This window comes from Ranitomeya imitator, chromosome 2 (genome assembly GCF_032444005.1).
Source record: "Ranitomeya imitator isolate aRanImi1 chromosome 2, aRanImi1.pri, whole genome shotgun sequence".
In the NCBI taxonomy this organism is placed as follows: Eukaryota; Metazoa; Chordata; class Amphibia; order Anura; family Dendrobatidae; genus Ranitomeya; species Ranitomeya imitator.
This window is the reverse complement of record NC_091283.1, coordinates 317,511,998-317,536,144: the sequence shown is the minus strand read 5'-3', so window position 1 is coordinate 317,536,144 and position 24,147 is coordinate 317,511,998. Positions and strand designations below refer to the sequence as shown.

General features: G+C 43.1%; 2 protein-coding genes across 2 annotated transcripts; both read left to right on the top strand.

Moving 5' to 3' along the window:
* The first annotated feature begins 3,120 nt into the window (after positions 1-3,120).
* On the top strand, positions 3,121-18,489 carry LOC138663446 (zinc finger protein 585A-like). The gene is made up of 6 exons (XM_069749654.1): positions 3,121-3,312; positions 3,438-3,617; positions 3,701-3,824; positions 3,908-4,005; positions 4,207-4,297; positions 16,156-18,489. The coding sequence occupies exons 1-6, from the start codon at positions 3,235-3,237 to the stop codon at positions 18,354-18,356; spliced, it is 2,772 nt and encodes a 923-aa protein (XP_069605755.1). The 5' UTR covers positions 3,121-3,234; the 3' UTR covers positions 18,357-18,489.
* LOC138666469 (gastrula zinc finger protein XlCGF17.1-like) lies at positions 18,362-18,802 on the top strand. Its single transcript, XM_069754690.1, has 3 exons — positions 18,362-18,377; positions 18,421-18,650; positions 18,719-18,802. Exons 1-3 carry the CDS (start codon positions 18,362-18,364, stop codon positions 18,800-18,802), a joined length of 330 nt encoding a protein of 109 aa, XP_069610791.1.
* Positions 18,803-24,147: the final 5,345 nt, after the last annotated feature.

Genomic DNA, 24,147 nt, shown 5'->3' with positions numbered 1-24,147 from the left:
ACTTTTAGAGCCCTTTTTGAATATTAGCACCACATTTGCTATGCGCCAGTCCTGCGGAACAGACCCCGTCACTATAGAGTCCCTAAAAATAAGAAATAATGGTTTATCTATTACATTACTTTTGGTGACGTAGCAACGATCCCGCTAACAATCTCGTTATGTGTGACAGTGACCAACGATCAGGCCCCTGCTGAGAGATCGTTGGTCATTGGGGAATGATCAGGACCTTTTTTTGGTCGCTGATCACCCGCTAGTAGAGGAGCTGCGGAGACACCATCACGTGTTTCTCAACGCAGACAGTGAATAGCCAGGCCTTTCACCGGGAAGGAACAACCAAGGGAAGGGCAGCATCCAATAAAGGAAAACATCCAATAAAGGAAAACCACCTATGCCAAGCATGGTATCCATCCACAGACAGCTGTTTCGGGGTTTTTGCCCCTCATCAGTGTGGAGTAGGAAACTGGCTATCAGGAGCAGTGCCTAGTAGAAAGTCTATAAAGGCACGGATGATTGATGAGGGGCAAAAACCCCGAAACAGCTGTCTGTGGATGGATACCATGCTTGGCATAGGTGGTTTTCCTTTATTGGATGTTTTCCTTTATTGGATGCTGCCCTTCCCTTGGTTGTTCCTTCCCGGTGAAAGGCCTGGCTATTCACTGCCTGCGTTGAGAAACACGTGATGGTGTCTCCGCAGCTCCTCCACTTGCATTTGCATATTTGGGGGCAGTGTTCTGGATCACTGCGTTGAGAAACATGTGATGGTGTCTCCGCGGTGTTGGATGTTTTGGTCTCCACGAGGTCAATCATCCGTGCCTTTATAGAATTTCTACTAGGCACTGCTCCTGATAGCCAGTTTCCTACTCCACACTGATGAGGGGCAAAAACCTTGAAACAGCTGTCTGTGGATGGATACCATGCTTGGCATAGGTGGTTTTCCTTTATTGGATGTTTTCCTTTATTGGATGCTACCCTTTCCTTGGCTGTTCCTTCCCGGTGAAAGGCCTGGCTATTCACTGCCTGCGTTGAGAAACACGTGATGGTGTCTCTGCAGCTCCTCTACTTGCATTTGCATATTTGGGGGCAGTGTTCTGGATCACTGCGTTGAGAAACACGTGATGGTGTCTCCGCGGTGTTGGATGTTTTGGTCTCCACGAGGTCAATCATCCGTGCCTTTATAGCTGATCACCCGCTGTCATCGCTGGATCGGCGTGTGTGACGCCGATCCAGCGATGTGTTCACTTGTAACCAGGGTAAATATCAGGTTACTAAGCGCAGGGCCGTGCTTAGTAACCCGATATTTACCCTGGTTACCATTGTAAAAAGTTTAAAAAAAAAAGTACATACTCACATTCCGATGTCTGTCATGTCCCCCGCCGTCAGCTTCCCTGCACTGTCAGCGCCGGCCGTAAAGCAGAGCACAGCGGTGACGTCACCGCTGTGCTCTGCTTTACGGCCGGCGCTGACACAGTCAGTGTGGGAAGCTGACGGCGGGGGACGTGACAGACATCAGAATGTATGTACTGTTTTTTTTTTTTTTACTTTTACAATGGTAACCAGTGTAAATATTGGGTTACTAAGCGCGGCCCTGCGCTTAGTAACCCGATGTTTACCCTGGTTACCCGGGTGCTGCAGGGGGACTTCGGCATCGTTGAAGACAGTTTCAACGATGCCGAAGTCGTTCCCCTGATCGTTGGTCGCTGGAGAGAGCTGTCTGTGTGACAGCTCCCCAGCGACTTACCAACGATCACGGCCAGGTCGTATTGCTGGTCGTGATCGTTGGTAAGTCGTTTAGTGTAACGGTACCTTTACACAGTATGTTAGATAGTATACCAGTTGGCAAGTCTGTCTTCTTGACCCACCAGCCATAAACACTTAAATTCACAAGCCAATATACAGATAAAAAATCAGTTCTTTTTGGTTTCCAAAAACATGGTGGTCTGGGAAATTAAGATACAATCTGGTTTCTTCACAATGACCCCTTACCAGCCTGAGAATACCAGCCCCCAGCTGTCAGCTTTAGCAAGGCTGGTTGTCAAAAATAAATTATTTATTTAAATAAAAAAAACAGCATGGGGACCCCTCTATTCTTCTTATCTAGCCTCGCTGAAGCTGACAGCTGAGGGTTGCAGCCCCCAACTGTCAGTTTTGTTTGGCTGGTTAGTAAAACTACAGGGGAACCTATGCTAGTTTTTTTTTTTTTTTTTAATTGCTTATTTACAGCGCAGGAGCAGCAAATGAAAACTCCCATCCGCAGCTCCTGCTCTCACTGTAATTAGCAGCTGCAGGTATCAGATGATGGGAGCAGTAGTCCCATCAGCTAACACCAGTGACCGGAGGTAAACTTTATACCTCCGATCACAGCTGAGAGCTCCCGCTGTCTTTTGTCAGCATGGGAACCGCGGTTCTCTGACCTGCGGGAAGGATTTCCAAACTGATCAGAAGTGGTGTTTGCCACGCTGTCATGCACATGACAGCGAAGCATACACCCGGTATTCGGACAGCCGAACCCGAACAGTAACACTGATTTTCTCGTGAAGTCCGTGTTCTGTGTCCGTGCCTGAACAGTAGGTGTTGAGTACGGACGCTGAACTGTACTGTTTGGGTTCGCCCATCTCTATTTGAGATCAGATAATTTCGTTTGCGGTGTTTGTGGAAACAAAAAAGCTTTTATAAAAGCCTCAAGCTTCTGTGTGTGAATCAGACCTGAGATCTAGCGTGATAGAAGATTACAGTGCGGGGAAGACTGGAAACCTTCATATAGACGGCCGGTGGTGATGGAGTCAGTGACGGACTTTGGACAAATATGTTTTTAGAGCCGTAGTAGAAGATGAAGATGTCGTCCTCATCATGAAGTAGTTATTTCTCCTGTCACGTGTAATGAATATCTCCTGCAGTATTGCTAATGCCGATTCCAGTGTCGGTAAATGAGATGAGAATTAGCGTTATGGAAGATGAGTCTGAGAAACATATTCAGCTGCCGACTCCGAGGAAGAAACTGCTTGTTGTCTGTGGCCTAAAATATATAGGTTTTATTAGTAGATGGAAAGAAGAAAACTGAATACGGTAAAATAATAAATCTCATATGTTTCCCTTATTATCTCCAGTAATTGTATTATTACACAGGATTTTTATGATGTTACATCGGCTCATCTTCTTCTCATTCAGGTCTCTACAATATCGGATCCTCTCAGTGAAGATCTACATAAGAAAATTGTCCTGATTTATCCATCAAAGATGGATTTGGACAGAGAAAAGATGGCAGAGAAAATATTACACCTCACCCTAGAGATCCTCTTCTGGCTTACTGGAGAGGTGAGAGATTCTGATGACGTCACATTGCATCATTCTCATCTATGGGAATAACAGACAAAAGTGGAGAGGTGAGGACTTTGGAAATGTCTGTAGTGAGATTTATTAATGTGTCTCTCCATAACCAGGATTACACAGTAGTGAAGAAGACCTCTAGTGAGAGTTGTCAGGACCCTGTGTCTGAGGGATGGGGAAGACCACTGAGCCCAATCACGGGGCCTCCACCTCACCCCCTGATCCATGAGGACATCAATGACCAGAAGATCCTAGAACTCATCTACAAGATGATTGAGCTACTGACTGGAGAGGTGACACTGCTGAGAATACTGGGACATTGTACAGTAATGCTATGAAGGGATCAGAGGGATGACAGTATCATTGTATGTGTCAGGTTCCTATAAGGTGTCAGGATGTCGCCGTCTATTTCTCCATGGAGGAGTGGGAGTGTTTAGAAGGACACAAAGATCTGTACAAGGACGTCATGATGGAGGTTCCCCAGCCCCTCACATCACCAGGTAATAGACAGGACTAAATACACACGGCCTATAATTATCTGTATGTAAAGAACGAATTCAGTCCCTGTATGTGTTTTCTCCAGATCTATCCAGTAAGAGGACAACACCAGAGAGATGTCCCCGTCCTCTTCTTCCACAGGACTGTAAACAAGAAGATCCCAATGTTACTGAGGATCATCAGGTAGATGGAGAGAAGGTGTCATGAGATCTCCCCTATGATTTGTAGACGGCTGTGAAGGTCTTGTGCTCAGTCTCTTGTTTTATCACCCAGTATTGTATGTTTTATACTTGTGTAATGAGAACGGTGGAGATGGCAGGATTAGAGCTGATCATAGATGTGACTTCTCCATCTGTCTGTGATTTTTTTCAATATTTGTTTTAGAGTGAAGATCCGATCCATATTAATACTACAGAGACATATGTGAGGGGTGATGAGTGGTGTAAAGGAGAGATTCCTACATATGACTACCCAGGTGAGTAGTAACCACTAAATTCAGAGAGGTCACAGATTCTTCTCAGTCACCGGCTGTGGCTGCTTTATCGGTGGTGTAGTCCGGCTGTATTACCAAGATCGCCATTTTGCCTCTAGACCACAACATTCTCCTCCATTGAAAAATGTTCAAATGACTTTGGGCATTGAAAGCCCTTTCATATAGAGCTTACAACCTGGAGGATCCACCTACCCTCTGGGGATAGAAGACGGTGACCGTTATCTGCCCAGATCTGTAAACTACAAAGCCAAATAACAGCGCACGTAGAATGTACTGACAAGTTAGAAAATCACTTGAGGAACATTATTATGATGGGTCTGTAAGAGAAAGCAGAGGGTAGTTATACTGTTGGCTTCCTATAACCCTGATATCTTATTTTCTGAATCTACTTTCTCTCCCCTCTGTGCTGTTGAATGTGCTCATATGGTCCCTACAAGACCAGGTCCAGTCTTTCTGGCCAAACTTTGCTTTAACCCCTTAAGCACCAAGGGTGGTTTGCACGTTGGTGACCAGGCCAATTTTTATAATTCTGACACTGTCCCTTTTATGAGGTTATAACTCTGGAATGCTCCAACGATGATTAAGACAGATCCCGGTGATTCTGACATTGTTTTCTCGTGACATATTGTACTTCATGATAGTGGTAAAATTTGTTTGATATTACCTGCTTTTATTTATGAAAAAAATGGAAATGTGGCGCAAATTTTGAAAATTTCACAGAGATATGTCACACATAATACTTAATAAGTAAAATTTCCCACATGCCTACTTTACATCAGCATAATTTTGGAACCAAAATTTTTTTTTTGTTAGGGAGTTATAAGGGTTAAAAGTTGACCAGCAATTTCTCATTTTTACAACACCATTTTTTTTTGGGACCACATCACATTTGAAGTCATTTTGAGGGGTCTATATGATAGAAAATAACCAAGTGTGACACCATTCTAAAAACTGCACCCCTCAAGGTGCTCAAAACCACATTCAAGAAGTTTATTAACCCTTCAGGTGTTTCACAGGAATTTTTGGAATGTTAAAAAAAAATGAACATTTAACTTTTTTTCACAAAAAATTTACTTCAGCTCCAATTTGTTTTATTTTACCAATGGTAACAGGAGAAAACGGTTGTTGTACAATTTGTCCTGAGTACGCTGACACCCCATATGTGGGGGTAAACCACTGTTAGGGCGCATGGCAGAGCTCGTAAAGGAAGGAGCGCCGTTTGACTTTTCAATGCAAAATTGACTGGAATTGAGACGGGACGCCATGTTTGCAGAGCCCCTTATGTGCCTAAACCTTGAAACCCCCGCAAGTGACAACATTTTGGAAAGTAGACAACCCTAAGGAACTTATCTAGATGTGTGGTAAGCACTTTGACCCACCAAGTGCTTCACCGAAGTTTATAATGCAGAACCGTAAAAATATAAAATCATATTTTTTCACAAAAATGATCTTTTCGCCCCAAATTTTTCATTTTCCCAAAGGTAACAGAAGAAATTGGACCCCAAAAGTTGTTGTGCAATTTGTCCTGAGTACGCCGATACCCTATATGTGGGGGTAAACCACTGTTTCGGCACATGGCAGAGCTCGGAAGGGAAGGAGCGCCGTTTGACTTTTCAATGCAAAATTGACTGGAATTGAGATGGGACACCATTTCACGTTTGGAGAGCCCCTGATGTGCCTAAACATTGAAACCCCCCACAAGTGACACCATTTTGGAAAGTAGACCCCTAAGGAACTTATCTAGATGTGTTGTGAGAGCTTTGAACCCCCAAGTGTTTCACTACAGTTTATAACGCAGAGCCGTGAAAATAAAAATTCTTTATTTTTTTCACAAAAATTATTTTTTTGCCCCCAGTTTTGTATTTTTCCAAGGGTAACAGGAGAAATTGGACCCCAAAAGTTGTTGTCCAATTTTTCCTCAGTACGCTGATACCCCATATGTTGGGGGGAACCACCGTTTGGGTGCATGGCAGAGCTCGGAAGGGAAGGAGCGCCGTTTGGAATGCAGACTTAGATGGAATGGTCTGCAGGTGTCACATTGCATTTGCAGAGCCCCTAATGTACCTAAACAGAAGAAATTCCCAAAATTGACCCCATATTGGAAACTAGACCCCCTAAGGAACTTATCTAGATGTGTTGTGAGAACTTTGAACCCCCAAGTGTTTCAGTACAGTTTATAACGCCGAGCCGTGAAAATAAAAAATTATTTTCTTCCCTCAAAAATTGTTTTTTAGTCCCCAAATTTTTATTTTCCCAAGGGTAACAGAAGAAATTGGACCCCAAAAGTTGTTGTCCAATTTGTCCTGAGTACGCTGATACCCCATATGTTGGGGTAAACCCCTGTTTTGGCGCACAGGATAGCTCGGAAGGGAAGGAGCACTGTTTTTACTTTTTCAACGCAGAATTGGCTGGAATTGAGATCGGACGCCATGTCGCGTTTGGAGAGCCCTTGATGTGCCTAAACAGTGGAAACCCCCAATTCTAACTGAAACCCTAACCTAAACACACCCCCTAACCCTAATCCCAACTCTAACCATAACCCTAACCCAAACATGCCCCTAACCCTAATCCCAACCACACCCCTAACGCCACCCCTAACTCCAACACACCCCTAACCCTAATCCCAACTGTAACCCTAACCACACCCCTAACCCTAATCCCAACCATAAATGTAATCCAAACGCTAACTTTAGCCCCAACCCTAACTGTAGCTCTAACCCTAGCCCCAACCCTAACCCTAATGGGAAAATGGAAATATACATTTTTTTAAATTTCATTATTTTTTCTTAACTTAAAGGGGTGATGAAGGGCGATTTGATTTACTTTTATAGCTTTCTTTTAGCGTATTTTTATGATTGGCAGCTGTCACACACTAAAAGACGCATTTTATTGCAAAAAATAGTTTTTGCGTCTCCACATTTTGAGAGCTACAATTTTTCCATGTTTTGGTCCACAGAGTCATGTGGGGTCTTGTTTTTTGTGGGACGAGTTGACGTTTTTATTGGTACCATTTTCGGGCACGTGACCTTTTTTGATCGCTTTTTATTCCGATTTTTGTGAGGCAGAATGACCAAAAAACAGCTATTCCAGAATTTCTGTTGGGAAGGGAGGGCGTTTATACCGTTCCTTGTTTGGTAAAATTTATAAAGCAGTTTTATTCCTCGGGTCTGTACGATTACAGCAATACCTCATTTATATCTTTTTATGTTTTGGCGCTTTTATGCGATAACTATTTTATAGAAAAAATAATTATTTTTCCATCGCTTTATTTTGAGGACTATACCTTTTTTATTTTTTCGCTGATGATGCTGTATGGCGGCTTGTTTTTTGCGGCATAAGATGACGTTTTCAGCAGTACCATGGTTAATTATATCCGTATTTTTGATCGTGTGTTATTCCAGTTTTTGTTCGGCGGTATGATAATAAAGCAGTGTTTTTTTTACCTCTTTTTTTTTACGGTGTTCACTGAAGGGGTTAACTAGTGGGACAGTTTTATAGGTCGGGTCATCACGAACGCGGCGATACTAAAAATGTGTACTTTTATTGTTTGTTTGTTTAGATAAAGAAATGTATTTATGGGAACAATTAATTTTTTTTGTTTAGGGATTTTTTTTTTACATATGTGAATTTTTTTTTTTAACTTTATAACATTGCTCCGGGGGGACATCATTTTATAGGGTCAGATCGCTGATCTGACACTTTGCAGAGCACTGTGTCAGATCAGCGATCTGATGTGCACTGCTGGAGCAAGCGCTTGCACGCCACCTCCCTGCAGGACCCGGAAGCAGCCCCGCGGCCATATTGGATCCGGGGCCTGCAGGGAGGAGGAGGTAGGAGTTGCTCCGAGGGTCTCAGGGAAGCACCCAGGGAGCCCCCTCCCTGCGCGATGCTTCCCTGTACCACCGGAACACTGCGATCATGTTTGATCGCAGTGTTCTGGGTGTTAATGTGCCAGGAGCGGTCCGTGAAAGCTCCTGGCACATAGTGCCGGATGTCACCTGGGATAGTGAGCGCAGCCGATCGCATATGATGTACTATCCCGTCCCTGGGAATTAAGTACCAGGTCACCTCAACGGGATAGTACATCATATGGGATTAAGGAGTTAATGATCGACAACATTAATTGAGCAGTGAGGGCCAAGTTTGAATTTCTGTATGTAAGTATGATTTGACAGCTGCCGCTCCGCCTCCCCCGCCGACTCCCTGGGACAACGACACTAGTATAAGTCAAGAGGGGCACTTTCAGTCTAAAAAAATGGGCTGAAAATCTCGGCTAATACTCAAGTATTGATATATGGTCATTAGATTTCCTTGGTTTATCTTTAGGAGGCATCACACCTCACACCTCCTGAACACATGTCCTACTGTAGTATTCCTTAAATGTTGTGCTTTTTTCTTATTTGTAATCTTGCCTGAAGAAGGAGCCACTGTGCTCTGAAAGCTGCAAACATATTATTTTCTGGTTAGCCAATCATGGTATCACTACTTGAATACTTTTGTCATCATTGGGCAGAAAGTATTCACATCGATTGTACAATAACAGCAGAGTTTCCCTTTATCCTGAAATTTCAATTTCTTTTAGAACCAACTAACTTCAAGAAGATTGTGATAAACTGCATAAAATCCATTACACCTGTGCCATGATATATCTCTAAGCTGTGCGTGGCTGATGGCTGTAATCTACATTTATTCACCCCTGCAGGACATGTGTTGGCTCGAGCCCTGGTTTCATGGCTTCACTCCATGTTATAAATGACATTATGTTTTCGATCCTAAGGAAATCAGATCACTGCACAATCTCTCCTGAAATGGGGAGCAATATTATATTCTCTAATCTTCTGGTCAGGACTCATAGTAGCCTCAATGGCCAGCCATAAATTAATGCAACTCCGGTTTAATGTTAAAGTTCTTCCCTCGTACATACGTTGTTGTTGGGAATGTAACATATAATAACATTTTTTAGTTTTTTTTACCTGTTCATACTGTATGATAGTTTAATTGTGGTGGGATTGATCTGCCTCACTTATGTGAGTCTGTAACTCCATGATAGTCTTAAAAAAAAACTCTCCATCGCCTCTTCCAAATGCTTAAGATCTAAGTTTAAAGTGAACCTGTCAGCAGGATTGTACACAGTAACCTACACATAGGGTCAGGCGCCGTTATACTGGTTACATTGATACCTGGTGATGAAATCCGTCTTGTGGTTGTTGTTTAATGTTTTTTTGTAGTTTTCAGTTAATGAGATTCTCGTGCTCTAGGGCGGGGCTGTGGGCGGGGCTTAATGTGGTGCTCTGCTTTCATATTCATCTGTATTGGCTTATGGCAGGTCACTGATCCTTTAGTGAGCTGCCCCCCATTTTTTCATAATGCATATAATGTTGTTATTATTGTTGATCATGCCTATAATATTGTGGCTATTGCGAGGCTTCGAATTTTTTTTTACATCCAACACAATGACACCGATGGTGCAAGTCCAGTTGCATCTTTCTCTTACTTATAGATGCTACTGCACAGGTGCCGCCATCGCCGGTGACATTTTGGTGGATGTAATTTATTTTTTAAGCCTCACAATAGCCACAATATTATAGGCATTATCAACAATAATATCAACGCTATTATATGCATTAAGTAAAAATGGGGCAGGTCACTGAGGGATCAGTGACCTGTCATAAGCCAATACAGATGCATATGTAATCAGAGCAGCACATCAAGCCCCGCCCCCAGCCCCACCTAGGAGCACAAGAATCTCATTAACTAAAAACTACAAATACAGATTAAACAATAACCACAAGACAGATTTCATCACTAGGTATCAATGTAATCAGTATAACGCCGCTGACCTGCCAGTGTCTAGATTACTGTGCACAATCCTGCTGACAGGTTCACTTTAAGACATCTCGGCTCTGCACTGTTATATACAGTTCTTTTTAAATGTGTAATATTTCTTCTTGATACTCGTCTGACAGAAAATATTGGCCCTTACGATACTTTAGATTGTGAAGTCACCGAGCCCCATACTCTAATTACCCCAGAGAGGTTTTACCACTAGCTACTCATTTATTACTGATGAAGACTGTTGAGGTTGATGATTTCAGTAAATGTGTTATTGTTTATAGTCACAGTTTTTGATTACAGAAGTCAGTGTCAAAAACACTGATTTAACCTCTTCCCGCAGCCAGTTTTGTGTTCCTAATCAGGCCCCATTTTTCATATCTGACGTGTGTCACGTTATGTAGTGATAACTTTGGAATTAATCACAAAGGATAATAGAAAACAAATGGATCTCTACAAATTATTTTCCAACTTTGTACAATACCCTACATACGATTGTACTGTCTGGGCACATGGCAGTGTTCAGAAGGGAAGGAGCGCCATGTAGCTATTTGAATGTAGATCTAGCTAGACTAGATTGCAGACACAATGTATTGGGTCACCTGGCAGCTCAAAAGATATCCACCATGAACATGCTTGGTACTATCTTCTCTGCTTTCCATATCTCAAGGATTGCCTTGCTCATCGCCCTTTAACACCCTTGCATGTATCTGGACTTACCTTGGGACCCCTAGGCTTGGACTATGGTGTTACCTGCTATTCTGTGGTGTTAGATGTCAAGAAGAATAGTCGGGTAGCTGGGTCAGAACCAGAAGGACAGAATCAGAAGACACAAGAGTAGTCAGTAAACGGGCCCCGTTCACAGCAGGAAGCAAATACACAAGCCACAAGGTGAGCACAGCGGACTGAACCAGAGGAGAACAACGCCATTTCTGGCAGATTCCTGTCGTATGCTTTGAGCTTTAGTAGGGTGTGGTACTTTCCAATTGGCTGAAGTAGGGAGCAGATTACTCCACCTGGACAGCAGGAACAGATCCCAAAGGAGATTCAACACACCATATGCAGAAGCCCTAACTAGGATTGATCGAATAGCTTCAGATAAGTGCTTATCTGAATAGCTATAGTGCTTCCCGAATAGCTGCCTTGGTAACCTGGATAACTGTAGCGCTACTGATAATGAGCTGTTTGGCGTTGCTGCTGCATGTGTCGTGGCTGTTTGACAGTCACAACACTTGCATGGATAGCCGAAATATGGGAATGGGCTCTGCATGTTTGAGTTGAGTGTCACACAGCAACACAACACAGGCAGCTGCAGCGATGAACAGATGATTATCGGGAGCGCTCCATGTAACAAGGTTCCTGAGGCAACTATTCGGTAAGCGCTATAGCTATTAGGATAAGGAGTTATGCAAAGCTATTTGATCAACCCTAACCCTAATATAACTAAATGACAGAAAACCAGAATAGTCGAAATCCCCATAAAGTGATTCCATTTTATAAATTTAATTCACTGAGGGTTATAATCTATACACATGTGGTCAAAATTGTTGGTACCCCTCATTTAATGACAGAAAAACACACAATGGTCACAGAAATAACTTGACTCTAACAATAGTGACAGAAAAAAAGACTGGCACATCCAAACTAGTGTGAATAGGTGCATACCAGGAGCAGCTACCTCCATACACAATATACAGAAAAGGTGGCACTCTATCGTGCAAAAGCATTGTCTAATATGAAATATGAATAGCAAAATGGCTTTTGAACATTAGGAAAATATTTGAGAGACGCTTTGCACAGAAATTGATCAAATAGTGTGAGCCCATCAACCATCATCAAGGTGGTCTCATAAAAAAACTGATGGTTCCCTGACCTCCCTGTCCAAATGTGAACACTTACCGAAGGCCAATGTCTGTATGTCTGGGTGTATGGAGGTAGCTGCTCCTGGTATGCACCTATTCACACTAGTTTGGATGTGCCAGTCTTTTTTTCTGTCATTTCTATGTTAGCTTATTGACTGAGCACTCCTCCCGTCACCATGTGGTTTTTAATTACATCTAATCACACTTGGTTCCGGCCAACCCATATGTAGGCTTTTGCTGACAGAGGTGTCCACATTCACCCAGACATACAGACATTGGCCTTCGGTAAGTGTTCACATTGGGACAGGGAGGTCAGGCACCCATCAGTTTTTTTATGAGACCACCTTGACGATGGTTGATGGGCTCACACTATTTGATCAATTTCTGTGCAAAGCGTCTCTCAAATATTTTCCTAATGTTCAAAAGCCATTTTGCTATTCATATTTCATATATTTCATATTAGACAATGCTTTTGCACAATAGAGTGCAACCTTTTTTGCATATTGGCTCTAACAATAGTAACAATAAATAAAAAAAGATTGTAGACGCCTGTGATGCTAATTAGTGGACACACCTTGATTTAACATGTCCCTTTTGTCACATATTCAGGGGTATCATCATCTCTGTCCATGTCTATTTCATAAGTTTTTTTTATTTTAATTCTGTGGAAGCATGGTTGAAAACCAATGTCTGATGTTCATTTGTTCATTTTCATAGATTATTTATTATTAATTTTGTCAGATTCAAGTTATTTTTGTGACTATTGTGGGATTTTCTGTCATTAAACGAGGGGTAACAACAATTTTGAACAGGTGTGTAGTCTGTTTTTCCCATTTACAAATGATGGACCTGAGTGAGGGCTTGTTTTTTGTGAGATGAGAATTGATATTATTTTCGCAATGCACTATTAATTCATCTATTAATGTTTTCTATTAGACAGTGAACTGTCATTGTCTTGGTAAATAATTACAGTTTTTTTTTTACATAGCTTGCCATTTTTATCGACAGTTTAAAGGGAATCTGTCACCCCAAAAATGGCCTATAAACTAAGGCCACCGGCATCAGGGGCTTATCTACAGCATTCTGTAATAAGCCCCCGATGTAACCTGAAAGATGAGAAATAAAGGTTAGTGTAACAACTCTGCTGGCATCACTGCATGGCCTCCCATCCCCCACCTGCATTACACTCAAACTCACTTATTTCTCTGGGCCTTGTTGTGACTTCTCTCTGCTGCCAGCTCCATGCTGTGTGCCTCATGTCTGCTGTTTGCTCTGTGCATGCTCTGTGTGCATAGGGGGGCGGCGCCGGCAACTCCTGTTTCTTATAGAGACTGTGTGCACCTTGCTAAGGTGTCCCTGACCAATCGCCATGAGGCTTCCTGTATTTAAGACATCCCCACCTATTGGTGGGGGCCTGTGCAACTCACTCCCTCAGTCAGTTCTTAGCTGCTGAGGTAACATAGTAACATAGTAATATAGTTAGTAAGGCCGAAAAAAGACATTTGTCCATCCAGTTCAGCCTATATTCCATCATAATAAATCCCCAGATCTACGTCCTTCTACAGAACCTAATAATTGTATGATACAATATTGTTCTGCTCCAGGAAGACATCCAGGCCTCTCTTGAACCTCTCGACTGAGTTCGCCATCACCACCTCCTCAGGGAAGCAATTCCAGATTCTCACTGCCCTAACAGTAAAGAATCCTCTTCTATGTTGGTGGAAAAACCTTCTCTCCTCCAGACGCAAAGAATGCCCCCTTGTGCCCGTCACCTTCCTTGGTATAAACAGATCCTCAGCAAGATATTTGTATTGTCCCCTTATATACTTATACATGGTTATTAGATCGCCCCTCAGTCGTCTTTTTTCTAGACTAAATAATCCTAATTTCGCTAATCTATCTGGGTATTGTAGTTCTCCCATCCCCTTTATTAATTTTGTTGCCCTCCTTTGTACTCTCTCTAGTTCCATTATATCCTTCCTGAGCACCGGTGCCCAAAACTGGACACAGTACTCCATGTGCGGTCTAACTAGGGATTTGTACAGAGGCAGTATAATGCTCTCATCATGTGTATCCAGACCTCTTTTAATGCACCCCATGATCCTGTTTGCCTTGGCAGCTGCTGCCTGGCACTGGCTGCTCCAGGTAAGTTTATCATTAACAAGGATCCCCAAGTCCTTCTCCCTGTCAGATTTACCCAGTGGTTTCCCGTTCAGTGTGTAATGGTGATATTGATTCCTTCTTCCCATGTGTATAACCTTACCTTAACCTTATGGTATAACCTGGCACCATGGGAGGTGCCAGGCCCTGTCTCGTTTACTCTCACGTCTGCCACCCAGGGGGGCGTTGTACCCTGGTCTGTGTCCTGTGTAGCCACCCAGTGGGGCTTAGCACCCTGGCCTATGTCCACCACCCAGAGGGGCGTCGTACCCTGGCTTGTGTCCAAGTCTCTCTGCCTTATTCGTTCCTGATTCTGTCTTAGTCTAGCCCTGTTCCTGTGTCCGTTTATATCCCTGTCTTGGTTTGCTTTTTCTGCTGTGCGTACGCTGTGTCTTGCTTTGCTTTGCTCTGCTTTGCACTCTGTATCTAGCTATGCTCTGCTCTGCCCTCTGTGTCTTGCTTTGCTCTGCTTTCGGCTCCGCTCTCTGCAACCTTGCTTTGCTCCTTTCTCTGCATTCTGTGACCTTGCTCTGCACTCTGACTTTGCTCTGCTCTCAGCTCTGCACTCTGTGGCTTCGCTCTCAGCTCTACTCTCTGTAGCTTTGCTCTGCACTTTGCTCTGTACTCTGACTTTGTTCTGCATTCTGTGGCCCTGCTCTGCGGCTCAGCTCAGCTCTCACTCTGCGGCTCCGCCTCCTGCATTTCTGCACTTGGCTCCACCTCCAGCTCTTGGCTCCGCCTCCTGCGTTTCTGCACTTGGCTCCGCCTCCAGCTCTTGGTTCCGCCTCCTGCGTTTCTGCACTTGGCTCCAGCTCTTGGCTCCGCCTCCTGTGTTTCTGTGCTTGGCTCCGCCTCCTGCTCTTGGCTCCATCTCCTGCGTTGCTGTTCTTGGCTCTAGCTCCTGTGCTTTCGCTCTGCATCCGCTCTTGCGGTCTTTCTCTACCTATTCTTAAGTTCTCCTGTCTGAACAGGTTCTTGCCTGTCTTACATACCTGCCTGCAGACCGGTCCCTACCGGTTCTTCCAGTGTATCAGTCTTGTCCGCCTGTCCTGCCAGAGAGCCAGCCGTACCTGCCTGCCTACCAGAGAGCCAGCCATGCCCGCCTGCCTGCCAGTGTCTCTGTTGTACTCGCCTGCCTTTGTCCCAGCCGTGCCCACCTGTCTGCCAGAGTGCCAGCCGTGCCCGCTTGCCTGTCTATGTTCCGTTCTCTGGTGGGATCAGCAGCCACAGCCAGACATCACCCTGGAGTGGTACCTGGTAGCTTCCTATTGCACAAGTCTGACCTCGCCATCAGAGGCACCAGCGAACACCTAGGAAGCTACTTAGTTATGCCCCTTCCAGGGTAGTTTGGTCTGTGGTCCAGTCGGGCCACACCCCCGCACGCCCACGCCAACCAGTCCTGGTGCGAGCGTGACAGTTAGATTATACTCACCCGGGGCGGTCCCGCTGCGGTCCGGTCCGATGGGTGTCGCAGTTCGGGTCCGGCGCCTATCATCTTCATAGGATGATGTCCTCTTCTTGTCTTCCTGCCGCGGCTCCGGTGCAGGCGTACTTTGCCCTGTTAAGGGCAGAGCAAAGTACTACAGTGCGCGGGCGCCTCTGACCTTTCCCATGCACCTGCGTACTGGAGTACTTTGCTCTGCCCTAAATAGGGCAGACAAAGTACGCCTGCGCCGGATCTGCGGCAGGAAGACAAGAGGACTTCATCCTGTGAAAATGAGAGGCGCTGGACCCAGACCGCGACGCCCATTGAACCGGACCGCAGTGGGACCGCCCCTGGGTGAGCATAATCTAATCTTTATTTCTCATCTTTCAGTTTACATCGGGAGTTTATCTCCAGCATTACAGAATGCTGTAGAAAAGCCCCTGATGCCGGTGGCCTTAGTTTATAGGCCATTTTTGGGGTGACCAACTCCCTTTAAGTAGAAATGTTCAAAAATATAAAATTCAACGATATTTTATTCAAAAATAATTGTTTTTTCTTAGCAGATGACTGTACCCGGAGACCAGAGGGACAGCTGACATCTTCAATTTTTAAATCGGATGATCTCAAAATCCCACAGGATGCAACTGAATTGAATGCCATGACTTCAGATATCCCATCATCCCTTCACAGCAAAGTTCTGTCATCTGATCCTTTGAAACAGGTCCTGTCTCCTGATTTATTACTGACTACAAAGGAAAATGAAAGTCACAAAATAAGCATTAAAACACAATCTGCTCCTAAAGAAAAGAAGTCATTTTCACATTCAGAATATGGAAATACCATAAACCAAAGAACCCACACAGCTGTGGTTAAGCACCAGAGAACCCACACAGGGGAGAAGCCATTTTCCTGTTCAGAATGTGGGAAATGTTTTAAACAGAAATCGGCTTTAGTTACGCACCACAGAACCCACACAGGGGAGAAGCCGTTTTCATGTTCAGAATGTGGCAAATGTTTTAACGAGAAATCAGTTTTAGTTAAGCACCAGGGAACCCACACAAAGGAGAAGCCTTTTTCCTGTTCAGCATGTGGGAAATGTTTTAACCAGAAACACAAGCTTGTTATACATCAAAGAACCCACACAGGTGAGAAGCCTTTTTCCTGTTCAGCATGTGGGAAATGTTTTAACCAGAAACACAAGCTTGTTATACATCAAAGAACCCACACAGGTGTGAACGCTTTTTCCTGTTCAGAATGTGGGAAATGTTTTAACCAGAAATCATACTTGCTTAAGCACCAGAGAATTCACACAGGGGAGAAGCCTTATTCATGTTCAGAATGTGGGAAATGTTTTAACCAAAAACAGAAGCTTGTTATACATCAAAGAACCCACACAGGTGTGAACGCTTTTTCCTGTTCAGAATGTGGGAAATGTTTTAACCAGAAATCATATTTGCTTAAGCACCAGAGAATTCACACAGGGGAGAAGCCTTTTTCATGTTCAGAATGTGGGAAATGTTTTAACGAGAAATCAGATTTGGTTGTGCACCATAGAACTCACACGGGGGAAAAGCCTTTTTGCTGTTCAGAATGTGGGAAATGTTTTAACCGAAAATCAGATTTGGTTAAGCACCAGAGAATCCACACAGGGGAGAAGCCTTATTGCTGTTCAGAATGTGGGAAATGTTTTAACCGAAAATCAGATTTGGTTGTGCACCAGAGAACTCACACAGGTGAGAAGCCTATTTCATGTTCAGAATGTGGGAAATGTTTTAACCACAAATATAAACTAGTTACACACCAGAGAACCCACACAGGGGAGAAGCCTTATTCCTGTTCAGAATGTGGGAAGTGTTTTAACCAGAAAACAATTTTGTTTAAGCACCAGAGAACCCACACAGGGGAGAAGCCTTTTTCCTGTTCAGAATGTGGGAAGTGTTTTAACCAGAAAACAATTTTGTTTAAGCACCAGATAACTCACACAGGGGAGAAACCATTTTTCTGTTCAGAATGTGGGAAATGTTTTAAACAGAAATGGGCTTTGGTTACGCACCAGAGAACCCACACAGGGGAGAAGCCGTTTTCATGTTCAGAATGTGGCAAATGTTTTAACGAGAAATCAGTTTTGGTTAAGCACCAGAGAACCCACACAGGGGAGAAGCCGTTTTCATGTTCAGCATGTGGGAAATGTTTTAACCAGAAACAGAAGCTTGTTATACATCAAAGAACCCACACAGGTGTGAACGCTTTTTCCTGTTCAGAATGTGGGAAATGTTTTAACCAGAAATCATATTTGCTTAAGCACCAGAGAATTCACACAGGGGTGAAGCCTTATTCATGTTCAGAATGTGGGAAATGTTTTAACGAGAAATCATATTTGGTTGTGCACCATAGAACTCACACGGGGGAGAAGCCTTTTTGCTGTTCAGGATGTGGGAAATGTTTTAACCGAAAATCAGAGATGGTTAAGCACCAGAGAATCCACACAGGGGAGAAGCCTTATTGCTGTTCAGAATGTAGGAAATGTTTTAACGAGAAATCAGATTTGGTTGTGCACCATAGAACTCACACAGGTGAGAAGCCTTTTTGCTGTTCAGAATGTGGGAAATGTTTTAACCACAAATATAAACTAGTTACACACCAGAGAACCCACACAGGGGAGAAGCCTTTTTCCTGTTCAGAATGTGGGAAGTGTTTTAACTTGAAAACAAATTTGTTTAAGCACCAGAGAACTCACACAGGGGAGAAGCCTTTTTCCTGATCAGCATGTGGGAAATGTTTTGTGAATAAATCAAATCTTCTTAGTCAACAGAGAACTCACACAGGGGAGAAGCCTTTTTCATGTTCAGAATGTGGGAAATGTTTTACACAGAAACCAAACTTTGTTAAGCACCAGAGAGCTCACACAGTGGAGAAACCTTTTTCCTGTTCAGAATGTTGGAAAAGTTTTAAGCATAAATCAGATTTTGTTATGCACCAGAGAACCCACACAGGGGAGAACCCTTTTTCATGTTCAGAATGTGGGAAATGCTTAAACAGATATCAGATTTTGTTAGTCACAAAAGAATTCACAGACGGGAGGAGCCTCTTTCATGTGATTAATGTGGAAAATATTTTACACAGAAATTAACTCTTAATAAACATCAGAGGAGTCACACAGGGGAGAAGACTTTTCCATGTTCAGAATGCTGGAAATGTTTTAACTAATAATTGCATTTTCTTAAAGTGGTTGTCCACTATTAAGGCAATCCCATGTCATTCCTCATGTTTGGCTTTGTTAACCCCTTTCCCATCTTGGACGTATTCATATGTACCTGTAACCTGGATCATATTGACATCCCGACGATTTTGCTGTCACACGGCCTGTGCAAACGCGATCACCGCTGGGATTCAGCTGATTCAGGACCCCACAAAGATGTTGCAGGGTCTCCGATCCAAAGGCAAAGAGGCGGTCTGCTGTGAGCTCAATCACATCACTTAGGGGGTTAAAGTACCGCAGGAGCGCTGTGGAACCACTCCTGGCCCCCTCCCCCCCCTTCTGAACCCCACAGTGTAACTAAACCACATATAATGTCCACATTTGGCATTTCTAAAGCAACGAGAGCCCGCCTAACTTATGGGTGTGTGTCTCCAGAAGCACGAGGTGGGCATAACGTACTGGTGCCTGCAAAGTACTGATTATAGCAGCATACTGGTCACTACAACGACAGTTTGAAACTTTGACTAGGCAACATTCATTGCTGCTTGTTTCTGGAAAACACCCATGGAGTCAAAATCGTCACTGCACCTGTAGATCAATTCGAAGAGGGGTATATTTTCCAAAATGGGGTCACTGGAGGGGTGATTCTGCTCTTCTAGCAATTATGGGCTCTGTATATGGAGTCCGCAAGCTATTATAGCAAAATCTGCGCTCCAGGAGGCAAATAGCGCTCTGTCCCTTCCAAGTTTCTAGTATGGCCAAGCACTGCTGTACAGCCACATATGGGGTATTGCCACTTTCAATAGAACTTGTTGGACAAATTAAGGTGCCCTTTTTACACACTTCTTGTGTGAAAATGTAAAATCTGGGGCTAAAACTAAATTTTCGTGTTAAAAATGTAGTTGTTTTTTCTTCACTGCCCAATGATATAAAATTATGTAACACACCCATGGTATCAACATGATCACTGCACCCCTAGATGAATTCATTTAGAGGTGTTTTTTTATAAAAATGGAGTCATTTATTGGGGGTTCTGGCAACTCAGGGGATCTCCGAGAGGGTCAAGGCACCCGCAAACCCTAACAGTAAAATCTGCACTGTAGTATGCGGTCCTTCACTTCTGAGCTTTGCACTGTGCCTCAAAAATATTTCCCGATTTACATGTAGGTTATTGACGCACTCAGGAAAAAATGGACCTTAGTTTGTTTGAAAAAAAAAAAATTCCTATTAGCCCTTAGAAAAATTAATAACTTGGGGCTAAAACAAAAAAATTAATTAAAAATTTAATTACTCGTTTCTTCACCGCTCAATGGTATAAAATTCTGTGAGGCACACGTGGTGTCAATATGATTATTGCACCCCTAGATGTATTCATTGAGAAGTGTAGTTTGTGATATGATGGGGGGGTTCTGTTCTGGCACCTCAACAGCTCTGTCAATGTGACATGGCACTCTCAAACCATTCAGCAAAATCCGAACTCCCATATGGCACCTCTTCTTTTCTGAGCTGTGCACTGTGCCTCAAAAGTAGTATTCTCCCACATTTGGGGTATCAGCATAACCAGGAGAAATTGCACAACAAATTGTATGGTGCAATTTCTCCTGTTTCCCTTATAAAAATGCAAAATCTGAGGCTAAAGTAATATTTTTGTGAGGAAAATGTGATTTTTCACGACTCAACGTTATACACTTCTGTGAAGCCCTCGAGAGTTCAATGTGCTCACCACACATCTAGATCCATTCCCTGAGGGGTCTAGTTTCCAAAATGGCATCTCTTGAGGGGAATTTTCACTGTTTGGGCATATCAAGGGCTCTTCAAACGGGACATGGAATCTGCTAATTCTTCCAGCAAATTTTGCATTTAATTAGTCAAATGGCGCTCCTTTCCTACCAAGCTCTTCGGTGCACCCAAACAGTGGTTTTCCTCCACATATGCGATATTGTCATGCTCAGTATAAATTGCACAACAAATTTTAGGGTCCATTTTCTTCTTGTAAACCTTGGGTCTAAAGTATTTTTTTGGTGGAAAAAATGTTAAATGTTCATTTTTTTGTTCATTTTTTTTTCCACATTTAAAAAATTCCTATGAAGGACCTGAAGAATCTGAAGGGTTAATAAATGTTTTGAATGTGGTTTTGAGCAGCTTGAGGGGTGCAGTTTTTAGAATAGTGTGACTTTTGGGTATCTTCTGTCATACAGGCACCTCAAAGTCACTTCAAATGTGAGGTGATCCCTAAAAAAAATTGTTTTGTAAATTATTTTAAAAAAAATTTTGGGGAAAAAGGAGAAACCGCTGATCAACTTTTAATCTTTACAAGTTCCTAGCAAAAAAAATGTTTCAGAAAATTGTGTAAAATAGACATGTGGGAAACGTTATTTAACTATTTTATGTGACATATCTCTCTGATTTTAGGGCATAAAAATTCAAACTTTGAAAATTGCTAAAAAAATGTTTCACAATTAAACACAAGCTATATAAAAAAGTTTTCACTACTATGAATTACAATATGTCACGAAAAATGTCTTTTTGTCTTATACTGTTTGTATATTGTTTTGGAAAATTCAATAAAAATTCTGTTTAAAAAATAAAACCTGAAAGTCTCCACTTCAATTGGACCTCAGTTGTTTCATATTAAATCTACATTTGATGGCCTGCAAAACTGAAATCAAGATTGTCACTGACCAAATATTTCTGGACCTAACTGCATTCATATATTTACACTATATTAACAAATATTGCATCTTTTGTCCCCACCCCCAAAACAAAACCCAAAATGTTTCCTGCCCCTTTTCCTAGCTACCAATCCCACAAAAGACAAGGACATTCCAAGTTACCAATCCTCCCTCTATTGCAAAATTCTCTAGATAAAGCATCTTCAGCCTCGCTTTTTGCCTCTTCTACAGACAAAATAGGGGGAAAACAAAAAACTTTTATTAATCAGTTATTTTTTAATTAGTTTTTTTTAAAGGACAATTACGATAAAATGTCCTCAATCCCATTTTCCCTTCTCCCAATCCAAAATGCTTGGATCAGATTACCGTATGTCTCCAAAGGTCCCTGTACAGGAATATTCAGGCGCCATGAGCCATTATACAGAAGAATTGCGCTATCTCCATAGTTCTTACACAGGACACAGAGATCAGACAAGGTCTCATATTCAGGCAGTTTCTATTTTACTTCAACCCTCTTTATATGACCAAGATCAGAGTCTCATTATACTGAGTAGCATTATACGCTCCAGGGACAAAGACCCCATCTGGTCCTAACATGCTGGGGGGCCGGAGTATCCAGCCATGGGGCCCTGATTTTCTCATTTGTAGCCCCAGTATTTCTTGTAGAATTAATCCATTTCTCATACAGTCCTGTAATAATGACTTTGTTCTCACGTTTGTAGGAGGGTTCATCTGACTCCATCTTAGGTTATCGATATATGTGCGAGAAACAAGAAACTGACCACCGCAGTTTTACCATGTGTGTCCGGTGCAGAGATAAGCGAACTTGTTCAGAAAACGTTTGCCAATCGCAAATTTGGCACGAACGTAGCACATTCAGATTCTTGTTCACTTTCACGAGCATTGAAACTCAAAGTCGGCAAAATTCAGTCACAGTTCGATAAATCATTTTGTTTCCACTAATGCTTTTGTTATAAGTTTGGCTAGGATAGTGTTGCTCTATGATGAGCAGGGGACACGGGGAGACGCATTTGATGAGAGGAGGATGTGGGGAGAGGTTAGAGGAGCAACTTGTGCTATTTTTCCCTTTAGCTTTATGTGTTGCAATCGGCGCACAAATCATCCACAATGTCATACCAACAAGGTCTGTGATTGGCTGCTGAAGTCACATGTCCTTGGCCCTATAAAAAGCGGACATCTTATTTTGCTGGCACTATTGTCTCAGTGTCACAGTGCAGACAGGTTGCTCCTGCGCTAGTGCTGCTTCTGAAAGTGAATTTGTCATTTAAATAGATCGGATCCTGTCCTATGTGAAATCGATCTTTTAGCATCGAAGAAGATTGTGCAAAAATCGTGTGGCAGCCTCCGCAGGCACCGTTTGCTACTCCAAATCATTTGTGATAAAACTGTGTTTCAGTGGCAAATCAGAAGGCCTGATTCACCGCAGTTCACCAGGAGAATTTCATTGCGGTGAATTTGAACTGCATTGAACTCGCCTCTGCACCATGTTGAGACTTTCTCATGGTGCTAGCAGGAATCTCACCGAGGTCACCGCAGTTCAGACTGACTGGGAACGCAGCCTCAGTGATCTGCAGTAATCTCTATAACGTCACCGATACTGTGCTCGCAGCAGCTCATTCACCAGTGGTTCCCAGCCTGGACGGTCGCATCTTAGCACCGTCCAGGTTGAAAACTATTAAACCCCAGACATGGATTACGGCTTGGGACAGAGTGATGGAGAGGTGAGGGATATTGTTGTTTTTTATTTTTATTACAGTGGAATTACGTGTTAGATGAGTATAACTGTGTTTGTTATTTTGAAATAAAAATGAAAAAGTGTCTTTTGTTTTATTTCAAATAAAAGACTTTATTCTGGCTGTGTCTTTATTTACCACATAACTATAGGATTATAATGGAGATTCGTCTTAGACGCCTCTCCATTACTAAGCCGTGGGCTTGATGTCACCTGACAATACAAAGTTTACATTAACCCCACAAATATGATCCCCCTCTTGCCACTGCTACAGGGCAAGTGGGAACAACTGGGCAAAGCACTCAAATTGATGTATCTAATAGATGCCCCTTTTCTGGGCAGCCGTGGGCCACTAGTTTTAGGTTTGGGGGCAATATCCATCGCCCCTTACCAGCCTGAGAATGCCAACATCCAGCTGTCTGCTTTTAGCTTGGCTGGTTGTCAAAAATGGGGGGGACAACACACCGTTTTTTTAAATTATTTATCACTGTTATTAGCGGCAGCAGGTATCGCCTGGTGGGAGTAGTAGTCCCATCAGCCGGCACCAGTGACCGGAGGTAAACTTTATACCTCCGATCACAGCTGCAGGCTCTCACTGTCGTTTGACAGCGTGGGAACCGTGGTTGTCTGACTGGCGATGATGATTTTACTGCCGATCAGAAGCAGTGTTTGCTGCGCTGTCATGCACATGACAGCACAACAAACACCCAGTGTTCAGGGGGCTGAACACGAACAGTAACACGGACTTCCTGGTGAAGTCTATTTTCGGTGTCTGTGTCTGAACAGTCAGTGTTTGGTATAGATGCCGAACTTTACTATTCGGGTTCGCCATCTCTACTCTGGATGAAACAAACATCTTGAGGACTTGGACAATAGGGGTCGGCACAACAATATAAGGGTGAGAAGCATTCCTGAGGCTGCAGGATCG

Coding starts and splice junctions, on each gene's coding strand:
- LOC138663446 (XM_069749654.1), top strand. CDS start 3,235: ATGGATTTGGACAGAGAAAAGATGGCAGAGAAAATATTACACCTCACC. Junction 3,825..3,907: donor CCAGCCCCTCACATCACCAG/GTAATAGACAGG, acceptor TGTTTTCTCCAG/ATCTATCCAGTAAGAGGACA. Junction 4,006..4,206: donor ATGTTACTGAGGATCATCAG/GTAGATGGAGAG, acceptor TATTTGTTTTAG/AGTGAAGATCCGATCCATAT.
- LOC138666469 (XM_069754690.1), top strand. Junction 18,651..18,718: donor ACAGATATCAGATTTTGTTA/GTCACAAAAGAA, acceptor TATTTTACACAG/AAATTAACTCTTAATAAACA.